Here is a 21,694-nt window from a genome sequence, read left to right as displayed (position 1 = left end):
TTTGGATCCAACACACACACACACACATTTCTTGTATTCTTGAATAAAGACATTGATTTGACACATTTAATTAGCAGCCAATTGTTTTTATTGTTCAATTATTAAGAAAAAAGAAAAGGTGGGGGTTGGGGGATGTAAAGAAGAGCGTAAAGTTGGAAAATTAAGCTGGAACAGAGGTGGGGGAAGAAGAGATGGCATCGGCAGTAGTGAAAGAAGGAGTGTTCTTCCTCCAGAAGAAGCGGAAGCGTTTTTTCTTTTTCTCCAGCTGCTTTTCCACGAGCACCTTTTTCTTGAGGATGAAGATTTTCAACTCCTCGATTGTTTCTGTGTTTTGCTTCTGCAGCTTATTGCATTTTTTCTCCACTTCTTCTATTTTGGCTTGTTTTTCTTCCAACCTTTCTTTCAGCACTTTAGATGTTGCCTCCTGTTTTTGCAGTTTTTCATTTTCTCCTTCCAGCTCAGATGCTTTGAACTTCATTTTGTTGTAAAGTTCTTGCAGGTTTTGGTTTTTCTTCTCAAACTCCTGGAGAAGAAGTTTTTCTCCTCTCTGCTTAATGACCAGCTGTTCTCTCTCTTGAAGCAGGTCTTGATATTTGTGCAGTGTCTCATCGAACTTTACCTGCAGCATCCTGTCGTTTCCCTCCATGAGCTGGAGTTGGCACTCCATGTCTCCCTGCTTTCTGTCCAGCTGCTCTTTCTCTTGAAGGATTTCTTTATTTTGTCGCAGAGCTTCATCAAGCTTTCCTTGCAAGCTTTCATTTTGTTGCTTGATGCTCTGAAGCTTGGAATCCATTTCTTTTTGTTTGATTTCTTGTTCCCTTTTCTCTTGGAGAAGCTTCTCATTTGCTTGCAGTGTGCGATCAAGCCTTTTTTTGTCTACACTGTACATTAGCTCCATGTCTCGGAGATTGCTGTGCAGCCCTCTCTTCTTCATGCCGTCTTGTTTCTTCTCTTGGACGAGTTTTTTATTTTGTTGCAGAGCTTGATCAAGCTTTCCTTGGAGCTCCTGGTTCTTCTTGTCCATGTCATGGAGATCTTGTTGTTTCTCCTCAATAATAGCTTCCTTTTCTTGAAGCTGGTATGACAACTTTTTTAGTTGAGCGCTCTTTCGCTCATTTTCCTCCATCAAGAACTTAATCTTCTCTGTGTTTGTGAGCGCTTCATCCTCTATTTCTTCCAAACGCTTTTCCTCTAGTTCTACTTGGTCACACCAAGGAAGAGAGGAAAGGGAAGGGTCTAGTGGCTCATCAGGGAAGAGTGTAGGGGTCAACTTCTTGTCCCTTTGGATCTTTTGTTTGAGACATGTTGGGTCTGGATACAGTTACTATTGCAAAGGATCCAAATATTTCAAAAGGCTTTTCTGGCGCACGGTTCAATGCTGCAAACACCAATGCTGCGAGAAACGGACTAAAAGTCGTTGCTCTTCACCACTATTTATGGGTTTTAAGGATCAAAGGATCAAAGGATCAGAATGGTGGTAAGATTCTACATGTGTGTGACGTTATAATTCTGTAAGGCAATGAGGTTGTCACATGATATTTTTGGAGGAGGGAATTTTTCAACTTGGACAAATTATCAGTAAAGTTTCAATCTCTGTTATTTTCCCCAAAAAACGTGTTGTCGCAATAATGTTTTCTACTGTAATTGGTGCCAACAGATGGCGGCAGTTTAAAGTTGGCTGTTACTCTGCCCAGGCTGCTACCATAGAAGAAGAATGTAGACCAATAGTACTTTAAGGTTGGTCAGGTTCTTGACTGGTTGTCGTCATACCTAAAGGGTAAAAGTTTTTATGTTTCAATTAGTAATTTTAGAGCTGCAGAATGAAACCAGGTGTTCCTCAAGGGTCAATTCTGGGTCCAGTACTCTTTACACATCCCAAACCAGTCAGGAAAAATGGATGCCGCTCCTTGATCCTGCTTCTGCTGGAGGTTTCTTCCTGTTAGAAGGGAGTTTTTCTTTCTTACTGTTGCAAAGTGCTTGCTCATAGAGGGGTCATCTGATTGTTGTGGTTTTCTGTGTATTATTGTAGGTAGGTATTGTAGGTTATAATATAGAGCACCTTGAAGCAAATGCTTTTGTGAATTCGGTGCCTCAAGGCACTTTCAAAAACTGTGAAATCATATAAAACAATATATAAATCAGGTTATGACTATTCCTCTATTTGCAGGATCACCCGAATCATCAGTGGGCCTTACACACACACACACACACACACACACACACACACACACACACACACACACACACACACACACAGAAACTTTACCATATTTCTGCAATACTGAAGCCACTTCACAGGCTCTCAATGTAGAATTACCTTTAAAATACTTCTATTACTTCATGAAGCAGCTTTCAGTGGTTTGGCTCCCCTCACAACATCTCTAATTTGATCATTGTCTATAACCTGATTAGACTTCTCAGGCTATTGGGTGCAGAGCTTTTAACTGTTTCCAGAATCACATCCAGGTATGCCAAGAGGGCTTTCAGTTACTGTGGTCCCATTCCTTGGAACAAGCTGCCTGACCTGAGGTCCATTATAACAGCTGTGTGTTTATGTGTGACTGTTAAAATTATTTTTTTGTAAAGTGGTTTTACTTTTATTATTTGGAATGCCTTAAGACATTGTAGTTTTTATCTTCTATGTTAAGCACATTGAGCTTTCATGTAATGAAATAGGTATATAATGAAATGTTTCAAGAAGAATTGCTGATTTACTAATTGCAGCAGATTACACTGCTGTTTGAAGCATGTGTGCAGTCAACATCATTCATCCTGTGTGTTTCTGCTGTTAGTTTACATCAGTAGCAATAAAAAAAGCACAATTTCTTTTTGTGTTGTGGAGTGCTCTAAATACACGACGACAGCTAAACAAAAAGTAGAATAAAAATGAAAAAACTATTAATATGCGAAAAATGTATATTTGATTTGCTCAAATGCAAATCAGCCAGTGTGTGCTGAACATCTCCTAGAACAGTCCAACCACGTTGATGTCCCCCTCAGATTTGTTCGCCTCGTTTCTGTTTGGAGACAGCTGCTGATTGGTGATGATGCTGGGCTGTGTGTGGCTCTCTAATGTGAATGAACCACTGAGGACTTTCTCAGTGCTGTTAGGCTGCTGTGCTGTTTCCCTGCTGAGGGAGGCTGGAACATTCTGGCCTGTCTGTGGGTGAATGCAGTGGTGATCCCTCCCTTCTTCCATGGAGCTCCTTGGATTTGGACATATAGAGAAAAGCCATACATAAAGACACGGAAAGGTAATTATTAGAAAATGGGACAGTGAAATAAAATGTCCAGTAGCTGCCAACTATGAGAATCTTTACATTCTGTTAAAGCACTAATATTACATTTATGCACCATCTATTGCCCAAAGAGCCCTGACCTGTCCAGAGCAATGATAACGGACCTGCTGGGTGTCCTGGGGTGTCTGGATGAGTAACACTAACTGCAGCTTGTTTGCGAGCAGCTTTTGCACACACTACCATTGTCTCTTACTAGGATGGTAAAAGTGGTGACTGGTTTGGGTGAGGGTGCTCGATCAGGTTGGGCTATGGGGAGTTGCTACATGTCAAAACTACATTCAGACAGATGCAAGGGATCAAACTTCATCTGTCCGTGCGTCTTTTGTTGTGGCTGCTTGGTGTAACACTAATGTACAATATGTTGATTAAAAATAAATACATTCCCTGACATAAGAACTCCTGACTGATATAAGACTTAATCAAGTCGAAACCCTATAGTGCTGAAAAATGAAGGCAAAAAAATGCATTTCCTTTAGTGGTAACTAGGGGCTGCTTCCAAAAGCAAGTTGATGGCCATAAACAGCCATGTTAAAATATCCAACTAAGCGACATTAAAAAGCATATTTACAGCCTCATAGAAAAACTGGCTTATGATCTAAGGATCGATTTGTGGGAACTTTTTGATAACTCAGGATACAGGAGTTAGCGGCATGGTCGCTTTGATTGACAGGCCTGCTGCCATGATTAACGATTTCCACGTGTCTCCGAGCTCTCAACTCAATAAACAGTGTCACTGAATTGGACTTCTCTGTGACGTTTATGCCGTTGGTGTATTGCCACAAGATTAATGTGTTTGTGAGTTATGTAGTGCTTAAAAGTCTGAGTTTTCTGTGTCATGAAAGTGGCTCTCTCTTTACCTGGCTAAATCAATATGGTAACTCAGACTGAACACATAGGGGACAGGTAGTAGGTAGTAGGTATTATAGTACACGTTGTAGGAAGCAGCGGGTGCCGAAGATATGATGGGGACCGGGCACGTGGGCTGAGCTGAACACAGTGTTGTCTTTTCTTGTGGGAAAAGGGGGGAAACACTAGACTGCTGCTGCCCCCTGTCCTGTGTAGCTTCCTGCACTGGGGTGAAATATTCTCTGTGCTTCCTCTTTCTGGGTTGATACTCGTAATCTGGCATGATGAAACAAAGACTAGTGTTAATGGAAAACAGATCCACTTTTACTCTGCAATAAATGTTTACTATCATGTAGTCTAGGGTTTTTGCTTCATACCAGGAAATTGGTGACTATGGATGCTTTTCAGTTTATGAGCCACTTGAAAGTAGGGCTCCTGCTGTTCCTTGCTAAGCTTGGACCACTCCAACCCGAGCTGAATGCTAATGTTTTTAATACTGCCTCTTGTCATGGTTTTCTGCAGGACCTTGCGGTGTATGTGAGTCCACACCATGAAAGCATTCAGTGGCCGTTTAATGTGTCCAGTTGCGTCTCTGCCAGTCTGCATTTGCTTTATGTCTGTGGGAGACATAAACATTGTGTAACTATATTACTGGCAATTTTTGTTAATTTTCTCTTGAATTTTTTTATAAATATTTTTAGAATGTTTTTTTAACCTTTAAACACACTCCCAATAGAGTAAAAGCATACCTGGATAGAAAAACACACAGTCAAACACTTTAATTGATGGATTGGCCTCCCTACACCCGCTTCGGATGTTCACTAGCACCCGGATGTCAGTATTATTGAAGCAGTGTAGGATCATTTGACAGAGAACTAAACAGGCAGCCAACATCCAAAGAGGGCCTTTGGATGTCCATCAAGATGCCTGAACTATTCCTAAAGACTACTTAAAGAAATTATATGAAAAGCTTGGCTATGAGAGTTCAGGCTGTGTTGCAGAATAAAGGTGGTCATACCAAATATTGACTTTTAAGCTCACTGAAATTGTACAAACTCAGTTTTTCCCTTATGTAGTTCCATGTATGTCTGCACATGTTTCAATAAATTGCTGCACCTAATTTCCTTTTTTCTGGCAAAATATAATAAAAACGAGGGGTGACTAAAGACTTTTGCATCATACTGTAATAACATGCAGAAAGGCCAGGAGTTTGGGATTTTGATTTCATAAATGATTCCTGTTTTCACTTAAAAAGTTAAGATCTTGAAATTCTTCCATACATACCGTTACTTTTCACCTAGTATATCATAATTGAGGTTAATTCCTTGTTGGGTTGTTAATATAGATTCTACCTACCACTATACTTAAAGTGACATTTACATTAATGAATCAATAATTATGATCCAACAATATCATGGACATGGGTCTGTATAATAAATGGTGGTACTTTTACTTTAGATAGTTCACATTCTGATACTAAAACAGTTTGTATTATTACTTAGTACTTGTATTATTACTGTTTGTAGTATTACTAAGTAATACTGGCAGTATTACTTAGTAATACTTTTACTTAAAAGTTATAAATACTTGTTTCACTACTTTTTAAAACAGTTATTCATTTTTTTTATTCATAAGAAGACACGCAATACCTTGTGCTGGTCCATCACATTGAAAAAGTCCTGAAAACACTCCTGCATACACGTTTATTTAATACAAATACGATTTAGCAGGCTATGTTAACAGCTACTACGTATGATACCTTCCTCTGTTGGTTGGATGGTAAAACAGACAGCCGGAATATCATCTGCCTGTGTGGGCGAGGTTTGGGTGAAGTGGTCGGGTTCCTCCTTCAAATATCCACCAACTCCACAGCCCTGAAACATCCCATTGTTACCTGAAAAGGGATCATTCGTTCACCACCTTTTCTGACCTAGCCCTGTCATAATTTTGGATACTCATTTGGAGGTGGATACTTTCTCTCTCGTAACTTACCTGTTTCAACTGAGGCCAAACTGATTTTGTTTCTGGGAGTAGTTGGCCCGCTGATCCCGCTCTGGCGTCCCTCTTTTTTGACTGGACAATCCTGAAAGGTCTCTTGACCCGGGCTGACACTTAGCCACGGGTGTTTAGAACTACCTTCTTCAGCCTCTTCTTCCTCTTGTTTTATCCTTTTGGAGTTGGTTTCCATTGTGAGACTGTTATAGCGATTATTTTGGAAGAGTCTTTGTGTGTTGTGCGTGTTTTTAATTGCGTGTGAACGAATTCAAAACCGTTAGTTGCCAAACGGGGACGTTATGCAGCGCGAGATCTGAACGTTGAACGCTAATGTGTTTGTAAATTGGGTTTTAAGAGTTTTACAGAGAGAAAGATGATGCGATAATTAAAAATAGCTACTTTTACACCATTCTGCAAGTTATAAGGTTAAAAAACCATTTCAAACATGTCTGGAAATGTACAGAACTATGAAAAAGTCTCGAGGGACCCTTGATTCCTTTATTTATTTAATTTTCAGGAAAATTGGAAACAGGTGTAACGAATTACTGCAACATGTGCTAACATGCATGGAAATACCGTTTTAAGGGGGGAAAAACAGAGTTTGTACAATTTTAATGAGCTTCAAAGTGAATATTTGGACCGACCACCTTTATTCTTTGTTACAGACTGAACTCTCTTTTCCGAACTTCTTGAAGGAAATTCAAAGCGCTTCTTTGGATGTTGACTGTCTTTTGTTCTGTTCTCTGTCCATGTGATCTCACACCGTTTCAGTAATGTTGAGGTCTGGGCTCTGGGGAGGCCAATTTATGACTGATATTGCTCTATTATGTTTTTTTCTATTCAGATATGCTTTTACTGCAGGGACAGTGTTTGAGATCAAAGTCATGTTAAAAAAAATGTAGTTGTTGCCAATCAGATGCTTTACAGATTGTTAGGTGGACCTAAATCTGATGGTACATTTCTGTGTTCATAATTCCCTCAATTCCCTCCTGACTTTCTCTGTACATATTGATGATTTGGACATCAAATTTCAAATTTTGATTCAACACACCATAACGCCTTGAGGCGACTTTTGTTGTGATTTGGCGCTATATAAATAAAATTGAATTGAATTAAAATCTTTTCTTATAGCACTATGTAAGAACCAGTTCACGTACCACTGAAACCATTTCTGATGAGGCTTCAGTGAACAGTAGACAGATCGATGAAATCCATCTCTGTGGATATGGTTCTGTCTGAGGTTTTTACTGGATTTTATTAGGCACAACATTTCTTTGGTTCCCAACTTATCCTTTTCCTCAAATCTTAAGAACTCACCGTTTACCATACTGAGGTATGCCAAGTTGTTGGTTTTTAGCTCTTTGGGAATCACCTTGTTGGTGCAAAAAACAACAACAACAAAAAAACAAACAAACAAAAAAACATTCTATGTCTGTCAAACTGTTATTGTCAGTATTTTTTTTGTCACTTGTCCTTTGCTAAGCTGTCTGCTATGCATAGACACTGGTTCATTTCTTGAGTTAGTTGCCTTTTTATGCTTGAATGATTCATGGGTCAGTGTTCCAAAGTTGTAGAATGATCTGCCCTTGCACGTTAGGCAGGTCTCTTCTCTTTCTGAGCTTAAAACTCCTCTTAAGACACATTTATTTGCTAAAGCCTTTGGCAGTCTTTTAAGGGGTTGACTCAATTTGACCTTTTTTTAAAAAAAAAACAAAAAAACAAAAAAACAAAAAACCACACACAACTCTGGTTTTATGTTAAAGTGCTTTATGAATAAAGATGGTATGGTAGTGTTTACTGGCTTAACAAAAACAAAAACAACATAAAAAGCTCAAGAAACAAAACTACTGCTCAAGACTATAATTTTGGAAACAACTGAATTACAAAAATAGAAATCTCCTGTGGTCGGACCAAAGCCTGTTTGTGGGTCTGGCAGGCAGGTCAAGTTCACCAATGTCCCCCATAGATACCAAATCTAAATACCAAAAATACGTTTTTAAAAAGACAAAGAGAAACTAGCCTATAATAAGTACACAAAGAAGGAAACTCTCGGTTCATGTTGTCATTTAATTTATTGTTGAATGAATTACAGAAAATATAGGGTACAATCAAATTAAATGAGCTGTACTGAGAAAAAAATAAAATAAAATCATGATTTCAGTTAACTAAATTACATCATCAGTAGCTCTCCCATATGAACATAAAATTACAACTAATAAAATATTAAACTAATAGCTATGGTGTTATCCTTTTAAGAGTAACAAAATAAAGATTTGGTCTTTTGGAGTGCAGTGCCTCAAAAACATGACAAGAGGTTCTGCTGAGCTGTGTCTGCACATCAAACAGAAAACTACACGCACACGCACACACACCTCTCACACAAACTCCACTCAAGATCCCCAAACCTTCCATAACCATTTATGATAACTAAGCAGATGAAGTATCAAAAGGTGAGGCCAGATTTTTTCTTAGCAACCAAGAGACCCCCACCCCCAAGTGAAGTGTGAGTTGACAAAAATACTTTCTAAATAAATGTACCAGGCAGCTGTCTCAAAAAACTCAGCATTGTCTCACTCAAACAAAAATGTTGCAGATTGTGTTTTCAGTTTTGTAAATATTGGCCCCGCCCTTTCCCGCAATCAATACATATATGGTGTCCATACGCAAAGCAGAAGAGACCTAACAGAAATATGTAGAAAGAAATGACACAATCACGAGGAAGTTTAAGGGAAAATAGGAGTGGAAAATACTCTGAATAAAATACTGACAGCCTTTTAATGAGGCTTGTAGATGTCAGATGCACCTACAATAAAATATAAATACAGGGCAAGTGCCACTTTTAACAGTAACTGACTGTTATGAACTTTAAATTTCCTCCGAGTATTTTACAGTAGATATATTAGTTTATGTTGTCTTTTGAAGGGCATGTTATTCACATACTGAGCATCCATTATAGAGAAAAGCTACAAGCCTGATAAAAAGAGAAAAACATGAACGCAATTAATCCACGCTCATATGGCTCAAGAATAAGTATAAGCATCAAGTGGTACCTCAACATGTTCAGGTTTCTACCCTTTGATGGACCAGATTAAGAATTGTCTACACTCCAGAGGTACAAGTGCCTCTCTTCTGCAGACGAGTGCAGGTACTGATGCACAAAGAAATAAAAAAATAAAGACTGCTGCAGCTGTCAAAACAAAAAAAAACAAAAAAATAAAAAATTGTGTGTTTTTTTTAAACAACTTCTGTTACATAACACTGTAATATTCGCTTCTTTAACCTGTTGAAATCTGGGCTGGTTCTCAAGTCACTGAGGCAGGATTAGCAGTGCGCTCACACAGCGTCAGTGTGAAAGAGATGAAGGAAATAAATGTATCTCTTGGCATGATGGAACAGATTCTATTCTGCTACTGAATTTGGTTGAAACCACACAGAACATGATTTCACAGGTATAAAAAGTTAAGGCAGTAATGCCATTTTTATTGGAGTCCACTGTAGTGATTAATTTCTCTGAGCAGATACAGATGGAAAGATTTTGCAGTGTTTCTGTACTGAAGAGAGACACACCGTGAATAATACTGTATATGAAACCGTTAAAGACGAAGATTTTACCCCCTACAAGGAGGTAATGACTAGAGGCTTTGTGATGACACCTTCTCTCCATTTCTGAGAATTTCATACATCTAATTACCACTGGATGAGGAGCACCAGTGGGTGCTTTCCCCTGCCTCCCCCTGTATCAGCAGACTGGGATGACGAATGATTACTTCACCAAAGGAAGCAGAAGCAGAAAAAGAGACTCATGCAAGGTTGTCTTCGAGTACAGCAGTCCTTTCATAATTCACTCCCTCATCAAGTCAGACATGCACACCCGCACACAACTCTCTCTCACTCAAACACACACATACGCACACAAACACAAACCTTTATTTCCCAAAACTGCCAAAGTTAGCAAAGGCATCTTGTTTGGGTGGGACCACAGCTGGGGTGATGGAGTGTGGTAGGCCCATCCCTACTGCTGGAACTCCCATTCCAGCCATACTGCCCATCATCACCGGAGCAGACATGCCCATATTCATGTTCATGTTCATTCCCATCATGCTTTGGTTTACAGGAATCCCACTCTGTAAACCTGTGGTCATTGAAGCTGGCATACCTGTGGCCAGGGAGCCAGGCATGCCAGCTGTCATTGTTGCAGGCATGCCCATTGTCATGGGGTTGCCTACCATCATGGGATTAGCTGGTGGTCTTATTGATGCCGCATGGGGCGGAGAGCTGAGGTTCAGTCCTCCGAAGTTCTGGGCCAACAGGTTGACGGGAGGCACGCCTACATGGACACATATGGAGAGTTACTCAATATTCTCTGCTGTACAACTTATAAAGTATTATCACATCTAATAACTGGATCATTAAATGGCCCATTCTAAACAATATACATTATAGCACAAAAGCTTAGGGCAGTTGGCAGAAAATTAAACATCCCTACATACAGAGTAACAATTATTTTCAGCAACAAGGACGACACCTGCAACAGATCCTTGTCTCACAGAGTCATGCTGTCAGCATCACAGGGATAACGAGGAGACAGAAGCAACTATGACACATTCCTGAAGATATCCAGAACAATAACAGCCAGCATCAAAGTAGTGTGAGGTCACTCAAAGGTTAATGAAGCCCAGTTAGGAAGCCTTGAGCTGAGCTTTTTCATGGTTGCCATCTTTGTGTTTTACACCAAATGGGAGGAGCACAGCGTGGATCTGACTGAAGACTTACACTATCTGAGTAATAATTTGACTGGTAAGTTGTTAGACTATGAGCATACCTGGGATAAACTGCCTTTCTGACTCTTAGAATGACAAACAACATAAGACAGTTACATGAGGCTTCATGTTTTATTCTGGATGAACCGAAACTATCGACTAAGCCCATAAAGTCATCAGAAATGAGGTTTACTGAGCTCACAGAGTGAGGGAGCTGAGGGCTTTCCACCCCCATTGACTGCTCTAGAACTAAAAGTCAACCCCTGCTGGCCATTAAAAAGAATGCAGATAATTGTTAACCCTTGAAGCCACACCCATCTTTCATACCATCAACAGGAGCAACCTCTCTGGAACTCCAAGTACTTTCAATAAATGAGTGCAAGTCTATGGATGAACACCAACTTTATAATGTTCTGTTTATTGCACATTAACTCTTCATGCAGGGGATTATTATTTAAAAACATCTTCACTTTACTTAAACTTTTCTACAGTATTGAATATCCAAAAGGTCTTTTGACTTTGCCATTACACTAAATCTGTAATGTGCATCAATTAAAATCCTTATTTGTTTCCTCATACTGTGTAATACACACATACCTTGTTGCTGGATGATATTGTTGAGTGTGGGTGGCGTCTTAGTGGGGTTGAAGCCTGCTGAAAGGAAGTCCAAGCTGATGTTGACAGAGGGGTCAGACCAGGTTGACCCTAATGTTCCCTGACCTCCAACACCAACCTTCTGCTGTTGTCCTATGGGTGGCTGAGATGACATGGCTCCCAAACTCTGAAAAACAAATAAAAATGTTTTCTTTACACAATACAAAAATAAATATAGTGATATGTATAATAATTGAAAATGTACATTCTCAACTGAAGTGCCCCCCCCCACCAATTTTTATTTATTTATTTTTTTTATTTCATGAGAAAAATGAGACCACCTTGTTACTGCACCTACCTGTTGAGAACGAGAGAGGGGCATGGTGGGTAAACCACCAGAAGCACCGGGTGTCACCCCTCCCAGAGAGAACGTCAGGCTCTGAGAAGCACTAAGTGTTGTATGCGGACTGGTTATTTGATTGTTAACTCCGCTCATCAGGTCCAAAAGCTCAGCAGAAGGTGGAATAGAGGTGGTACTGGAGGTCGGGGCTGTGGGTGACTGAACGCTGCCAAACAAGTCAGCGACAGGTTGGGAGGGACCAGCACTAGATGATGCTGGAGGACTGGCAGAGAAGGCATTCCAATCCCCAAATTCTCCATTTCCATTGGATGATGCAGCAGCTGCCAATTGGACGGCAAAGGTACGTTTAGTTGTAACATATTGACAGGAGCTGCTGCACTCCTTTACTGCATCTTTCTTTAAAAATGTATTACTAAATATACACTCTCAAAAAAAAAAGAAAAAAAAAAAAAAGAAAAATCTACATAAAAGTACAGTCCAAAGTTTACATCCACTCAAGGGCACAAATATCACAGTAATTTTGGGCTTTTAATGATTTCTTTGACAGTCCCTTTTCCAGGGTCAAATGATTGTTCAGCATAAATGTTAAATGACTGCTGAAACTCCAGGGTCACTGTCCACAGTGAAGCGAGTTTTACCTCGCAATGGGCAGTGGCTGTCAACTAAGAAAAAAGCCCCTGCTCCAAAATCGACACCTTCAAGCTCAAGTGAAATTTCCAGCTGCCTACATGACCAAGCCAAAAGCCTAGAAAAAGGTTTTATGGACATGAAGTACAGATTGGCCATAACAGAAAGAGGTATGTTTGGAGGAGTAAACGTTAGGCTTTCAGACCAAAGAACACTGTACCAACTGTTAAGCATGGTGGTCGTAGCATCATGCTCTGGGGCGGTTTGGGTGGTACATTGCAAAAACTGAACTAAGAGAGGAGGACTACCTGCAAATTCTTCAACTTCACCTCAAATCCACAGATGGATGGTTAAAACATAGACACAGTTGGTTGTTCCAACAAGACAATGATCCCAAACCAAATGTGGGAATTAATGAAGTACAAATACTTCATTACTGTCCTTAAGTGGAATTTTCAGGTATCCATACTTTACTTGAGTATTTGTTTTTCTGACAAATGTTTACTTTTATACCAACTTTGCATTATTCAAACATTGCATGAAAATACTGGGTAGTTTTGTGCAGGATAAATAAGTTAGCCTGCAGCAAGCTTACAGCTTGTACCTGTGGTGAATTCTAAGTTGCACTGGTGCACAGTGGCTACGGTGCGGATGTCGGTATTCGGCTACATAAAGCATAATAGATCAATCTACATTTAAGCTGTGGAAGCTTCAATTAATTCACTGAATACCAACTGTATATGGTCTAGTTAAAAGATAATCTATAGTATAGTGTCACAGTAGGAAATGAAAAGCCGCCGAGTTAGCATATGAGACATTTGCTTACATATTGTTAAATTCAGTTTTGTAAATCCACAAAGAGCAGCAGGTGAGCTGATCACAGCCTGCAAACTTTAAAAAAAATACATAAATAAATATGTAAATAAATCCAGTAAATAAATAATTTACTAGAGCTCACAATAGAAATTGAGTTGTGATTCTTTTTGCCATGCTAAGTGGCTACAGCAGATCTTAGTGTTCCCCCACCTCCTGAATCCCACAACTGTACTCATTTTTCTGTTTAGGTGTATGAGTTGGGGTGTATGGCTATATTTGTGCTTGTGCGTATACTTTTGACCCTGTTTATATTAGAGAAAATTCTAAATTAATTTAACTCGTGCACCCAGCTCCTGTTTTTTTATTCGTCATTAAAGACGATTGGTTTAAAATAATTTCACCCTGGAAAAAGAACAGTTCAAAGAACAAAAAAAATAAATAAAAATAAAAAAAATTACCAAGACATTTATGCTTATGATAAGTGGTAGTAAACGTCAAGAGTATTATTCTACAGTATGAAGCCAGCACTAAAATAAGGTTTACCGGTGGAGGTTGGGAGGCTGGCAGAAGCTGCAGGAGATGAGAAGTCTGCAAAACCACCAATGAGGTCTGAACTGCCACCTGGAGAGATCAACACAAAAATTGACTCATATAAACTGACTCATACAAAGTTCTAGAAAAAAAAGGTGACAAAAGCAGTTTTCATTTACCTGTTGTAGTGCTCTGATTGGATAAAGGGTCGATCACAAGCAGGTCAGCCAGGCCACTGCTGGAAGACTGCCTGCTTGATGGCTAGAGAGAATACAGGAGGAACGTGTCCACATGTGTAAGTACACTGAAACTCTAACACATCTGGTAAGGAGCATGTGCAAATACCTTCTCTTCTGGGCTCTTGTCTCCAGTATAGTTGGCTGCAGCACCCAGGTCCAGGGTCTTGTTGGTTGCTGCCACGGTGCGCTTCCGTGTGGTGGTGGTGGTGGTTTCAGTTGCTTGTGTGATCTGAATGCTCTTTGTTGTGACGGTTTCCTCCTCATCCTTGAACTCGAGTGTTTCCTGCCTACCGTTTCTTGATGCTCGGTCCTCCTCATTGTCACTATGGCAACCACAAGAAGGATGTATAAGCGCTCAGGAGATTTTTCTTTGGTTTCGTTGTTATTGAGCTATAACTGTATGTCGGTGCACATTATTGGTTGGATGAGTAATCCAGGTCCCGGTGGTTTAAACATTAAACCATTTGATGTTCAATGTGTGGGTGACCATGCATTCATTTTTGTTTATTTATTATGAGCACTCAGTTGGCTACTGTGATAACATCTTCTGCAGCTTAAACCCCGCAATCATGCACAGATCAGTGTGCATTATTATTATTCCAGAATGCATGTTTACCTAATTCTGTCAGGCGAGTCATCTCGTTCCTTCTTCCTGAACTTGTTCAGAGTGTCATCAATCGTGCTGCCAATCTTATCACTGATCTCTCCGAGCTTCTCACTAAAAGGGAAAGATCCTCTGCTTTTATCCCAGTCTTCATCCCACTTATTCCGATCCAACTCATTAGCTGAAGGGAAAGATGACAGAACTGGAGATGATTCAGTTTCATACGAATCAAACAAAGGATGAACAGTCTTTGGTACCACTAGTATAAACCTAACTGCACATGCATAGTATCTATACTATTTATATGAGATATAGAAGTAGATAGGTGTATAGTATCTACCTAATCAATAAAAGACAAACTCAAATACAAGTTAATGAATTAATTAACAGCAATAAAAAAAAAAACATAATACAGGTAACACTGGTTTAACATTTTCATAAATAAAATAAAATCAAGTCTACTGTGCTTTGTACAATCTCCTTACAAATTTTTGGAAGGTGAAAGTTATGTTATCAGTTGGGCTGTCAAAGAAAACCCAGCACATTACTTACAGTTCTTAAAGCTGCCCCCTCCTCCGCCCATACTGTCAGAGGAGACGCCAATGTATTTATCCTTGTTCTTCTTGGCCTTCTTCCTCTCTTCTCTTAATCTGTCATCATCCTGGATGAACTCCACCATCTCCTTCACCTTTTGACGCACATTAATACCCTGATCTTTACCATTCTCATCTGGACACAGAAGACACATGCAACACAGAAATGAAAACAAGACAATTACCTGGACAGCTGTGACATTTATTATCAACAGTACTTTGAGCAACACTGTAACCTTTCTTCCAGAGTCAGCCATCCGGGTCAATGTCTTGGAAGCTAAATGCTAGATTTCTAGACCTAGTTTATTTTAGACCTAACCACATTACAGCTCAAATTCACAGAAACATTAAGAAGACTTTGGACCACAAAGAACAATTAAATTCATTTAGACACACACCAATGAAGTGGTAGTTTTCTAGAGATCTCAGGTCGTAGATGTGTTCTCTGGCACTGGTGACGACCCTTTCAGAGCCATTCCTGATCAGGTAGGCCAGCAGCAGTAAGGCCTGGAAAAAAAAAAAAAAGAGAGATAGAAGTAAGCGAAAACAGAGATGAAAATTTGGATTTGGTTGATGTTAGTGAGAAATAATGTTCCCTAAGAATGCTCAAATTCAGAGTGTGTTAAAGTTCCCTTTCCTCTTTCTAAAAATCTAAACTTAAACACAAACTAATCTCCACAGCTGCGTGACTGAGGCTTAAGTTCATTTTCTTCATATGTAGTCTGACAGCAGACAGTGTTCAAAAATATAAGTACACCAGTATGTCTGATTTAAAACAAACAAACAAACAAACAAACAAACAAAAAAAAAAAAACACCTATAGGACAAGAGACCAAAATTGCCTCAGTCAGGTTTGTACACAACAATAATCCAACAGTACCTTGTAGACTCGTCTCCAGTTCTTTTTGTTGTCCTTCAGCATCCTGGTCCACAGCATGTTCATCACCTCTGGGAACTGCTCATACATGAAGGTAGATCTACAAATACAAAAAACAATAAACAGCATTAAAAAGCTTAGAAACCAAATGCAGGCAAGTCATTTACACAGATTACACTACACATACGCTCACTCTGAGTGAATACATGACCTACTTGGCTATTTCTCCCATTAGTTGTCCAGAGGGTCCCCAGGGGTCATCATTGGTGGCCTCTCTCACCTTGGACTCGATTTCTGAGTAGTTCATCACCACATTGGTGCTGTTGACACAAATATATGGCACATAATCTTCATGAGCAATTGATAAATCATTTTCAAGCACAGGTGAATCTGCTGACTGTTTTTATTTATTTATTTATTTTTAGATAAAAAAACAAAACAAACAACAACAAAAAGAAACAAGAACAACAAATTAAATGGCTAAAGTCATGCATATATTCATGCAGGATACAAGAGAGTTAAATAGAATGAAACAAATGTTTCTCTGATAACAAGAATCCCAGTTCATTGAATAATGAATGAACTTTGTAAAAGCCTGACCGCTGCACTTCAGATACTCGAGACAAAAAGGGAGATGTGGGAAAGTAGAGTGTGTGTGTGTGTGTGTGTGTGTGTGTGTGTGTGTGTGTGTGTGTGTGTGTGTGTGTGTGTGTGTGTGTGTGTGTGTGTGTGTGAGAAAAAAAAGGCAAAACAATGCCTGTTTCCTGCCCTCTTTGTATTTCAGGGCTCACCTGCTGCTGTGGTTGTTTGAACTGTTGTGCTTGTGTGCATGTGTGTATGTTGCATTTTTAATGGGCACAGCTTGGTTTTGCAAATAAACACAGACAAAGAACATCAGCTTAAAGCACCACTCATCCTCTTCCTTATCATAGTCTTTATTTCCTGCTTCCTGATCTTCAACACTCTTATCACTTCTTGATTCCTAAGCAGCTGCTTGTTTTCTCTTCTTCTTCTTTTTTTTTTTTTTAACCTTTCCTCTATCTCTGCCTTCATAGCTCAGCCACTTTCCCAGCTAGAGGAAGATTCAGCTGTGATATTGTCAGTAGATGCGATAGAGACAGACAGCAAGAGTTGTAGGTCACCCTGACTTTTAAAAGAAGAGCCACAACTGCCAGCTCTATTGAGGCAGATCAATAAAGGCCATTCACTATGCCCAGCCAGGTACAACCAACAGCTGGTGGGAGCTGTTGTTCATTTCTCCATCTAAAGCTCTGCTGAGATCTCTGCCTAGGCTGCTTCTTTATATCCGCTCTTCTTAAAATCTCCAGATTTGAATTATCCAGATGCCACTTTGGCCTTGACATTTAGCTCCTTTTGTATAATTTTTAACCTTATGAGACAATTTTTTGTCAATTGTATTTACTTTATTTAGGCTGGTTTATTATAGGTTCTGTTTAGATCTGCTATCCATCTCAAATCACTGTGGGCCTTCAGCTTGACCACAGATTTACCTCCAATTTTATCATCTACTGTTTGGAGATAATAATGGTTGAATGTGAAATCTTACCTTCACATTTGAAAGAGTTTTGAAATATGTCTTGTAAAGTATAATAGTCAACCCAATTCCACCATGTTTTTCTTCCCGCACTTTGAAATGAGTATTTACCAACGAATATATCAAAAACTATTAAATATAAACAGCTGAAGTTTTCACTATCTTACCATAAAATAACGGATCAGGATCAATTTTTTTTGGGATGGATACATAAAAGATATCCAAGTATTGGCTAATTAAGATATAAATATTGAGAATGAGCCAAAGATGAATGAAAGGACCTTTTCAAAAAAGTTGGTTTACTCTCTGACCTAAATAATCTCAGTAAACTTGAAACTCAATTTTCGTTTCCAGATTTGAGGCAGTGTGTGTAACTCGCTAAAGCTAACCCAGTTTCTATGTGAGACCTGAGGTGACAGGAAGCTGTTGTTCTTGCAGTGCAGAGACTGTACACATTATGCAGCACATTGTGCATACAACAATAGACACCACAAAGAAGCATGCGTAATCTACTGTTCAAACAGTACAATGTGGCAGGCTGCAGCACCAGCATTAGGTCCTGGATCATGTCGTTTTAGTGGCTAACAAGCTTTGTTGTTTGGACCACGGGGACATGGGCCTCCTCAGACTGATGTAGCTTCTCTGAGGCAATGGAAAAATTTACTGCCCACATACATTTATTCGGCCAGTTACATGCCCATGATTACTGCTTAGCTTTCTCTATATATTATATTGAATCATGAAGGCCCATTAAGGATAGCGGGCACTACTGTAGGGTGGAACAGGGCGTGATTCTGCAGCAGCACGCATAGAAACACTCATAACATACCCGACCTGGGCTTAGCGATGCTAGCAAAATTAGCTAATAGGGTAGCATTTTCTCTGGATGTGAGACAAATACATCTCCGGTTTATAGCACCGCGCTTTTCCCCTCCTGACTTTAGTTATTTTTAAGCAACGTGGGTAGAGACAGAGCTTTAAAAAAGAAACAACAACAAAAAAACATCTATATTTAAAGCATCAAGGTTAGAGATTGGCAGCTAGCCAGCTAGTCGACGCTAACAGCTGAGGGCTACCGCCGTGACGTCACAGCACTAAAAGCTGCTGATGCTGCCCGGCTCGAGCCGCCCGGCTAACCGCTTAGCTCAGAAGCCACTTAGCGGTTTAGCTCCACCTGCTCATCGGTACTCACGCTTTGTCCACCAGCTCTCTGACTTTCCACATGTTCAGCATCTCCGCGCACAGCTGCGGGCTTCGCCGCCTCGATACTACGTCGCCCCCGTGTCTCTACACCCCCCCGCCACGAGCCAGAGGTGGGTGTCCGGTTACCGACGACACTCTTCCCCCCCAGTCACTCCTCGATCAGCTCCGGTTGTAAGCGACCGCTGCAGTTATAACGGACCGGCCCCAGTTGCTACGGAAACGTCGTTCTCTGTCGACGTCACCGGCGCGTCGGGATCCACGCATCGCTCGCGGATTGAATCACGTGCTTTTTATGTCAAACGAGAACGGAAGACTCGTTTTATTTGTTTGCTTTTGTTTTTCTGCATACAGTAAACAGGCAGTGCCTTGCTATAGGACACTTCAGCCTGGGGATGTTTGGCCTGTGCGGGATAATTCGGGTTTAGCTGACGGTATAAATAATGTATTTCTCATTTATTCGTATTTTCATATGTTAAACGGCATTTTTATATAAGAAAAAACGAGTCAAGTATTTTTTTTATTATTAAGTAATTTATTCAAAATTGTGTATTCCTTTTTGATGAAAAAACACAAAAATATTCAGTTTTTTAATGACTTATGAATTATATCTTTATAAGTAAGAGAAATATATGTATAATAACACATATATTATATACTATCTATAACTATATAGATGTAAAGTTTTACCACTTTGTATTTCATATATACTGTTAAACAAAATAAGAAAATAGATGAATATACTGTTATTGTGGTCAGTTTAATATAAATTCAGTTTTTACTTTTCTGAATTTTACATATTTTTAGTTTACCTTGTTATAGAATAGAATAGAATAGAATGCTATTATTTGTCATTGTACCTGTGTTCAGTGAAATTTGGAGTATCTCTGTGAGCAGTGCATACAGCTAAAATGAAAATAAATAAGTAACTAAAATATAAAAATTAGAAGAAATGCATGCACAATACACACCAGAATTACAAGAACTATACACATATCAATTTCACACTCTTTGGTCATATTAGAAAGTGTATGATTATCTAACATTTGTATTTTTTTTATTTATGCTATTTGTTCTTTGTAGTGTTAATTTTTTATCTTATAAAGGTATCTGTTTTGTCATATTGTGAATATTATTTTATTCAATTAAAAAAACACCTTTTCTCTTTTATACTTTTTGTTTTATGTTTGTTGTTTTTAACTTCATTCTAAAAGCTGTAATAACAATTTTCCCTGCGTTGGGATGAATAAAGCGTGTACCTGGGTGTTTGTGTAGAACAACATAAATTCAAATAAGCATAATTAGAAATAGACAAAAGTGATGTTTTCCACATCCCATATATATCAGGTAATACACTAAGGAGCATGAACTGAATCTACATGGAGAAAAAGAAACACTTTAAACTGGGAGCACTGGACGAAAATCACAATATCCTTTACCAGTCTGTAAACAGCTCCAGTGAGTTACAAAATACAAGTCTGAGTGGAAAGGACTACAGAAGACACACTATAACTACAAGTAAAACTACACGTCCAACAACACTGTGTTTAACTGACACAGAGAATACCACCACCAGGAAAGACAAGGATAGGCTCTTCCTATCGTCACTGCAAATTATATCCTTTTATAAACAAATATAAAAATGTAATAGTTAATTAAATTAGCCTGATTCAAATAACAATATAAGCATTTCTGTACAGTTAAGGACGGTTTGTTTAACGGTACTTTCATCCATTAGAAAACGCTCCCTCCAGTGGTTAAAGTGTAGTACTGCATCAAAGTGATCTTATAGACCTAAGTTCGACTTTTGAGTGAGAGCTGTGGGCTTGAATTATTCCATAACTAATAATGGCAGCTCTAAATTAGTATAAAAATGATGTAAATATTATTTAATTAAAGTACACAGGATCCTGTATGATTTTTTTTATATTTACAGGAGAAAAATAATGTTTAAATCTGTCAGCTGATCTCCCGCCTGCAGATCTCCTATCATTTCTTCATTCTTCCATCCATAATGATGCCCACCCTCAATCCTCACCCTTCATCACTTCCTAGCTCCACTTCTTTTCCACAGCAGCCCTGCTCCACATCCTGCTGCAGAGCATCACAGAAGCTTGCATCCAGGTCTTAGTGTTAGCCCGGCTTGTCTCCATACGTTGCTCCAGAATCATTGCTGCATGCTTAGCCTTTAGTTCCAGTTCCTTCGGGAGTAACCTTTCTTCTGCTGCCAGTCACCTGCCTGCCCTCATCTTCTCCCCTGTTCACCAGTTTATTCCACCGCCTGGCCGCCTTCTGCACAGCCTCCCGCTGTGCTCTGTTTCCCTGCCCTCTGGCCCTGTTGGGCCATTCTCTCAAGCTCATTGTTTCCCATTATTTAATTATTTATTTTACTTTTTAACTAGTTTTTGCATTTTCCTTGGATTCTCCTCCAAGAGTTCTCCCACTGACAGGCTTCACTTGAATTTTTTGGACCCGAGTGTGTTCCTGGCTCAGCATCTGAGTGAGCCAAAGCTTATATTATTGATAAGCTGGCAGAGATATTTAGGTCCCCAATCTGGTTCTCAACACAGTATTAGCCTCTAACAGAACAAAATAAAGACATCTCTTCTTTTGATTGATTCTTTGCCTTTCATAGAAGTGCTCTTCACTTTTTAATCTACCAAAAAAAGAGGAAAACGGGCCCATCTTAGTATTTCCTTGTTTAGTTTAAGTTCTTCTTTGACAGTATTCAGTGTTTTCATTTGAAGAAATAAACTGGCAGCAACTCATACAACTCATATCCATAATGTATGAGAAA

At 39.3% G+C, this 21,694-nt stretch overlaps 2 protein-coding genes across 2 annotated transcripts; both read right to left on the bottom strand.

Moving 5' to 3' along the window:
* Positions 1 to 2,849: 2,849 nt before the first annotated feature.
* On the bottom strand, positions 2,850 to 6,425 carry LOC146379343 (uncharacterized). Its single transcript, XM_084940556.1, has 5 exons — positions 6,138 to 6,425; positions 5,905 to 6,039; positions 4,523 to 4,762; positions 4,157 to 4,421; positions 2,850 to 3,206 (listed from the first exon to the last, which is right to left on the bottom strand). The coding sequence occupies exons 1-5, from the start codon at positions 6,331 to 6,333 to the stop codon at positions 2,966 to 2,968; spliced, it is 1,077 nt and encodes a 358-aa protein (XP_084796682.1). The 5' UTR covers positions 6,334 to 6,425; the 3' UTR covers positions 2,850 to 2,965.
* A 1,768-nt stretch (positions 6,426 to 8,193) lies between these two features.
* Positions 8,194 to 19,140, bottom strand: LOC146379342 (clathrin interactor 1-like). The gene is made up of 12 exons (XM_084940550.1): positions 18,890 to 19,140; positions 16,358 to 16,462; positions 16,146 to 16,242; positions 15,664 to 15,772; positions 15,225 to 15,401; positions 14,685 to 14,853; positions 14,175 to 14,391; positions 14,009 to 14,090; positions 13,842 to 13,919; positions 11,853 to 12,175; positions 11,498 to 11,681; positions 8,194 to 10,467 (listed from the first exon to the last, which is right to left on the bottom strand). Exons 1-12 carry the CDS (start codon positions 18,928 to 18,930, stop codon positions 10,067 to 10,069), a joined length of 1,983 nt encoding a protein of 660 aa, XP_084796676.1. The 5' UTR covers positions 18,931 to 19,140; the 3' UTR covers positions 8,194 to 10,066.
* Positions 19,141 to 21,694: the final 2,554 nt, after the last annotated feature.

The sequence above is a fragment of the Perissodus microlepis genome, chromosome 10, assembly GCF_051167445.1.
Source record: "Perissodus microlepis isolate ML-2025 ecotype Zambia chromosome 10, ASM5116744v1, whole genome shotgun sequence".
In the NCBI taxonomy this organism is placed as follows: domain Eukaryota; kingdom Metazoa; phylum Chordata; class Actinopteri; order Cichliformes; family Cichlidae; genus Perissodus; species Perissodus microlepis.
This window is presented reverse-complemented; position numbering and strand designations above follow the sequence as displayed.

Bases quoted from the DNA above. Each gene is read 5' to 3' on its own strand.
- LOC146379342 (XM_084940550.1), bottom strand. From the start codon at position 18,930: ATGCTGAACATGTGGAAAGTCAGAGAGCTGGTGGACAAAGC. The intron at 14,091-14,174 runs GTATTTGCACAT...TATTCTCTCTAG, and splicing joins ACAAGAGCCCAGAAGAGAAG to CCATCAAGCAGGCAGTCTTC. The intron at 12,176-13,841 runs GTAAACCTTATT...TCCAATTGGCAG, and splicing joins CAGCCTCCCAACCTCCACCG to CTGCTGCATCATCCAATGGA.
- LOC146379343 (XM_084940556.1), bottom strand. From the start codon at position 6,333: ATGGAAACCAACTCCAAAAGGATAAAACAAGAGGAAGAAGAGGCTGAA. The intron at 6,040-6,137 runs GTAAGTTACGAG...ATCCCTTTTCAG, and splicing joins TTTGGCCTCAGTTGAAACAG to GTAACAATGGGATGTTTCAG. The intron at 3,207-4,156 runs GTAAAGAGAGAG...TCCAAATCCAAG, and splicing joins TACCATATTGATTTAGCCAG to GAGCTCCATGGAAGAAGGGA.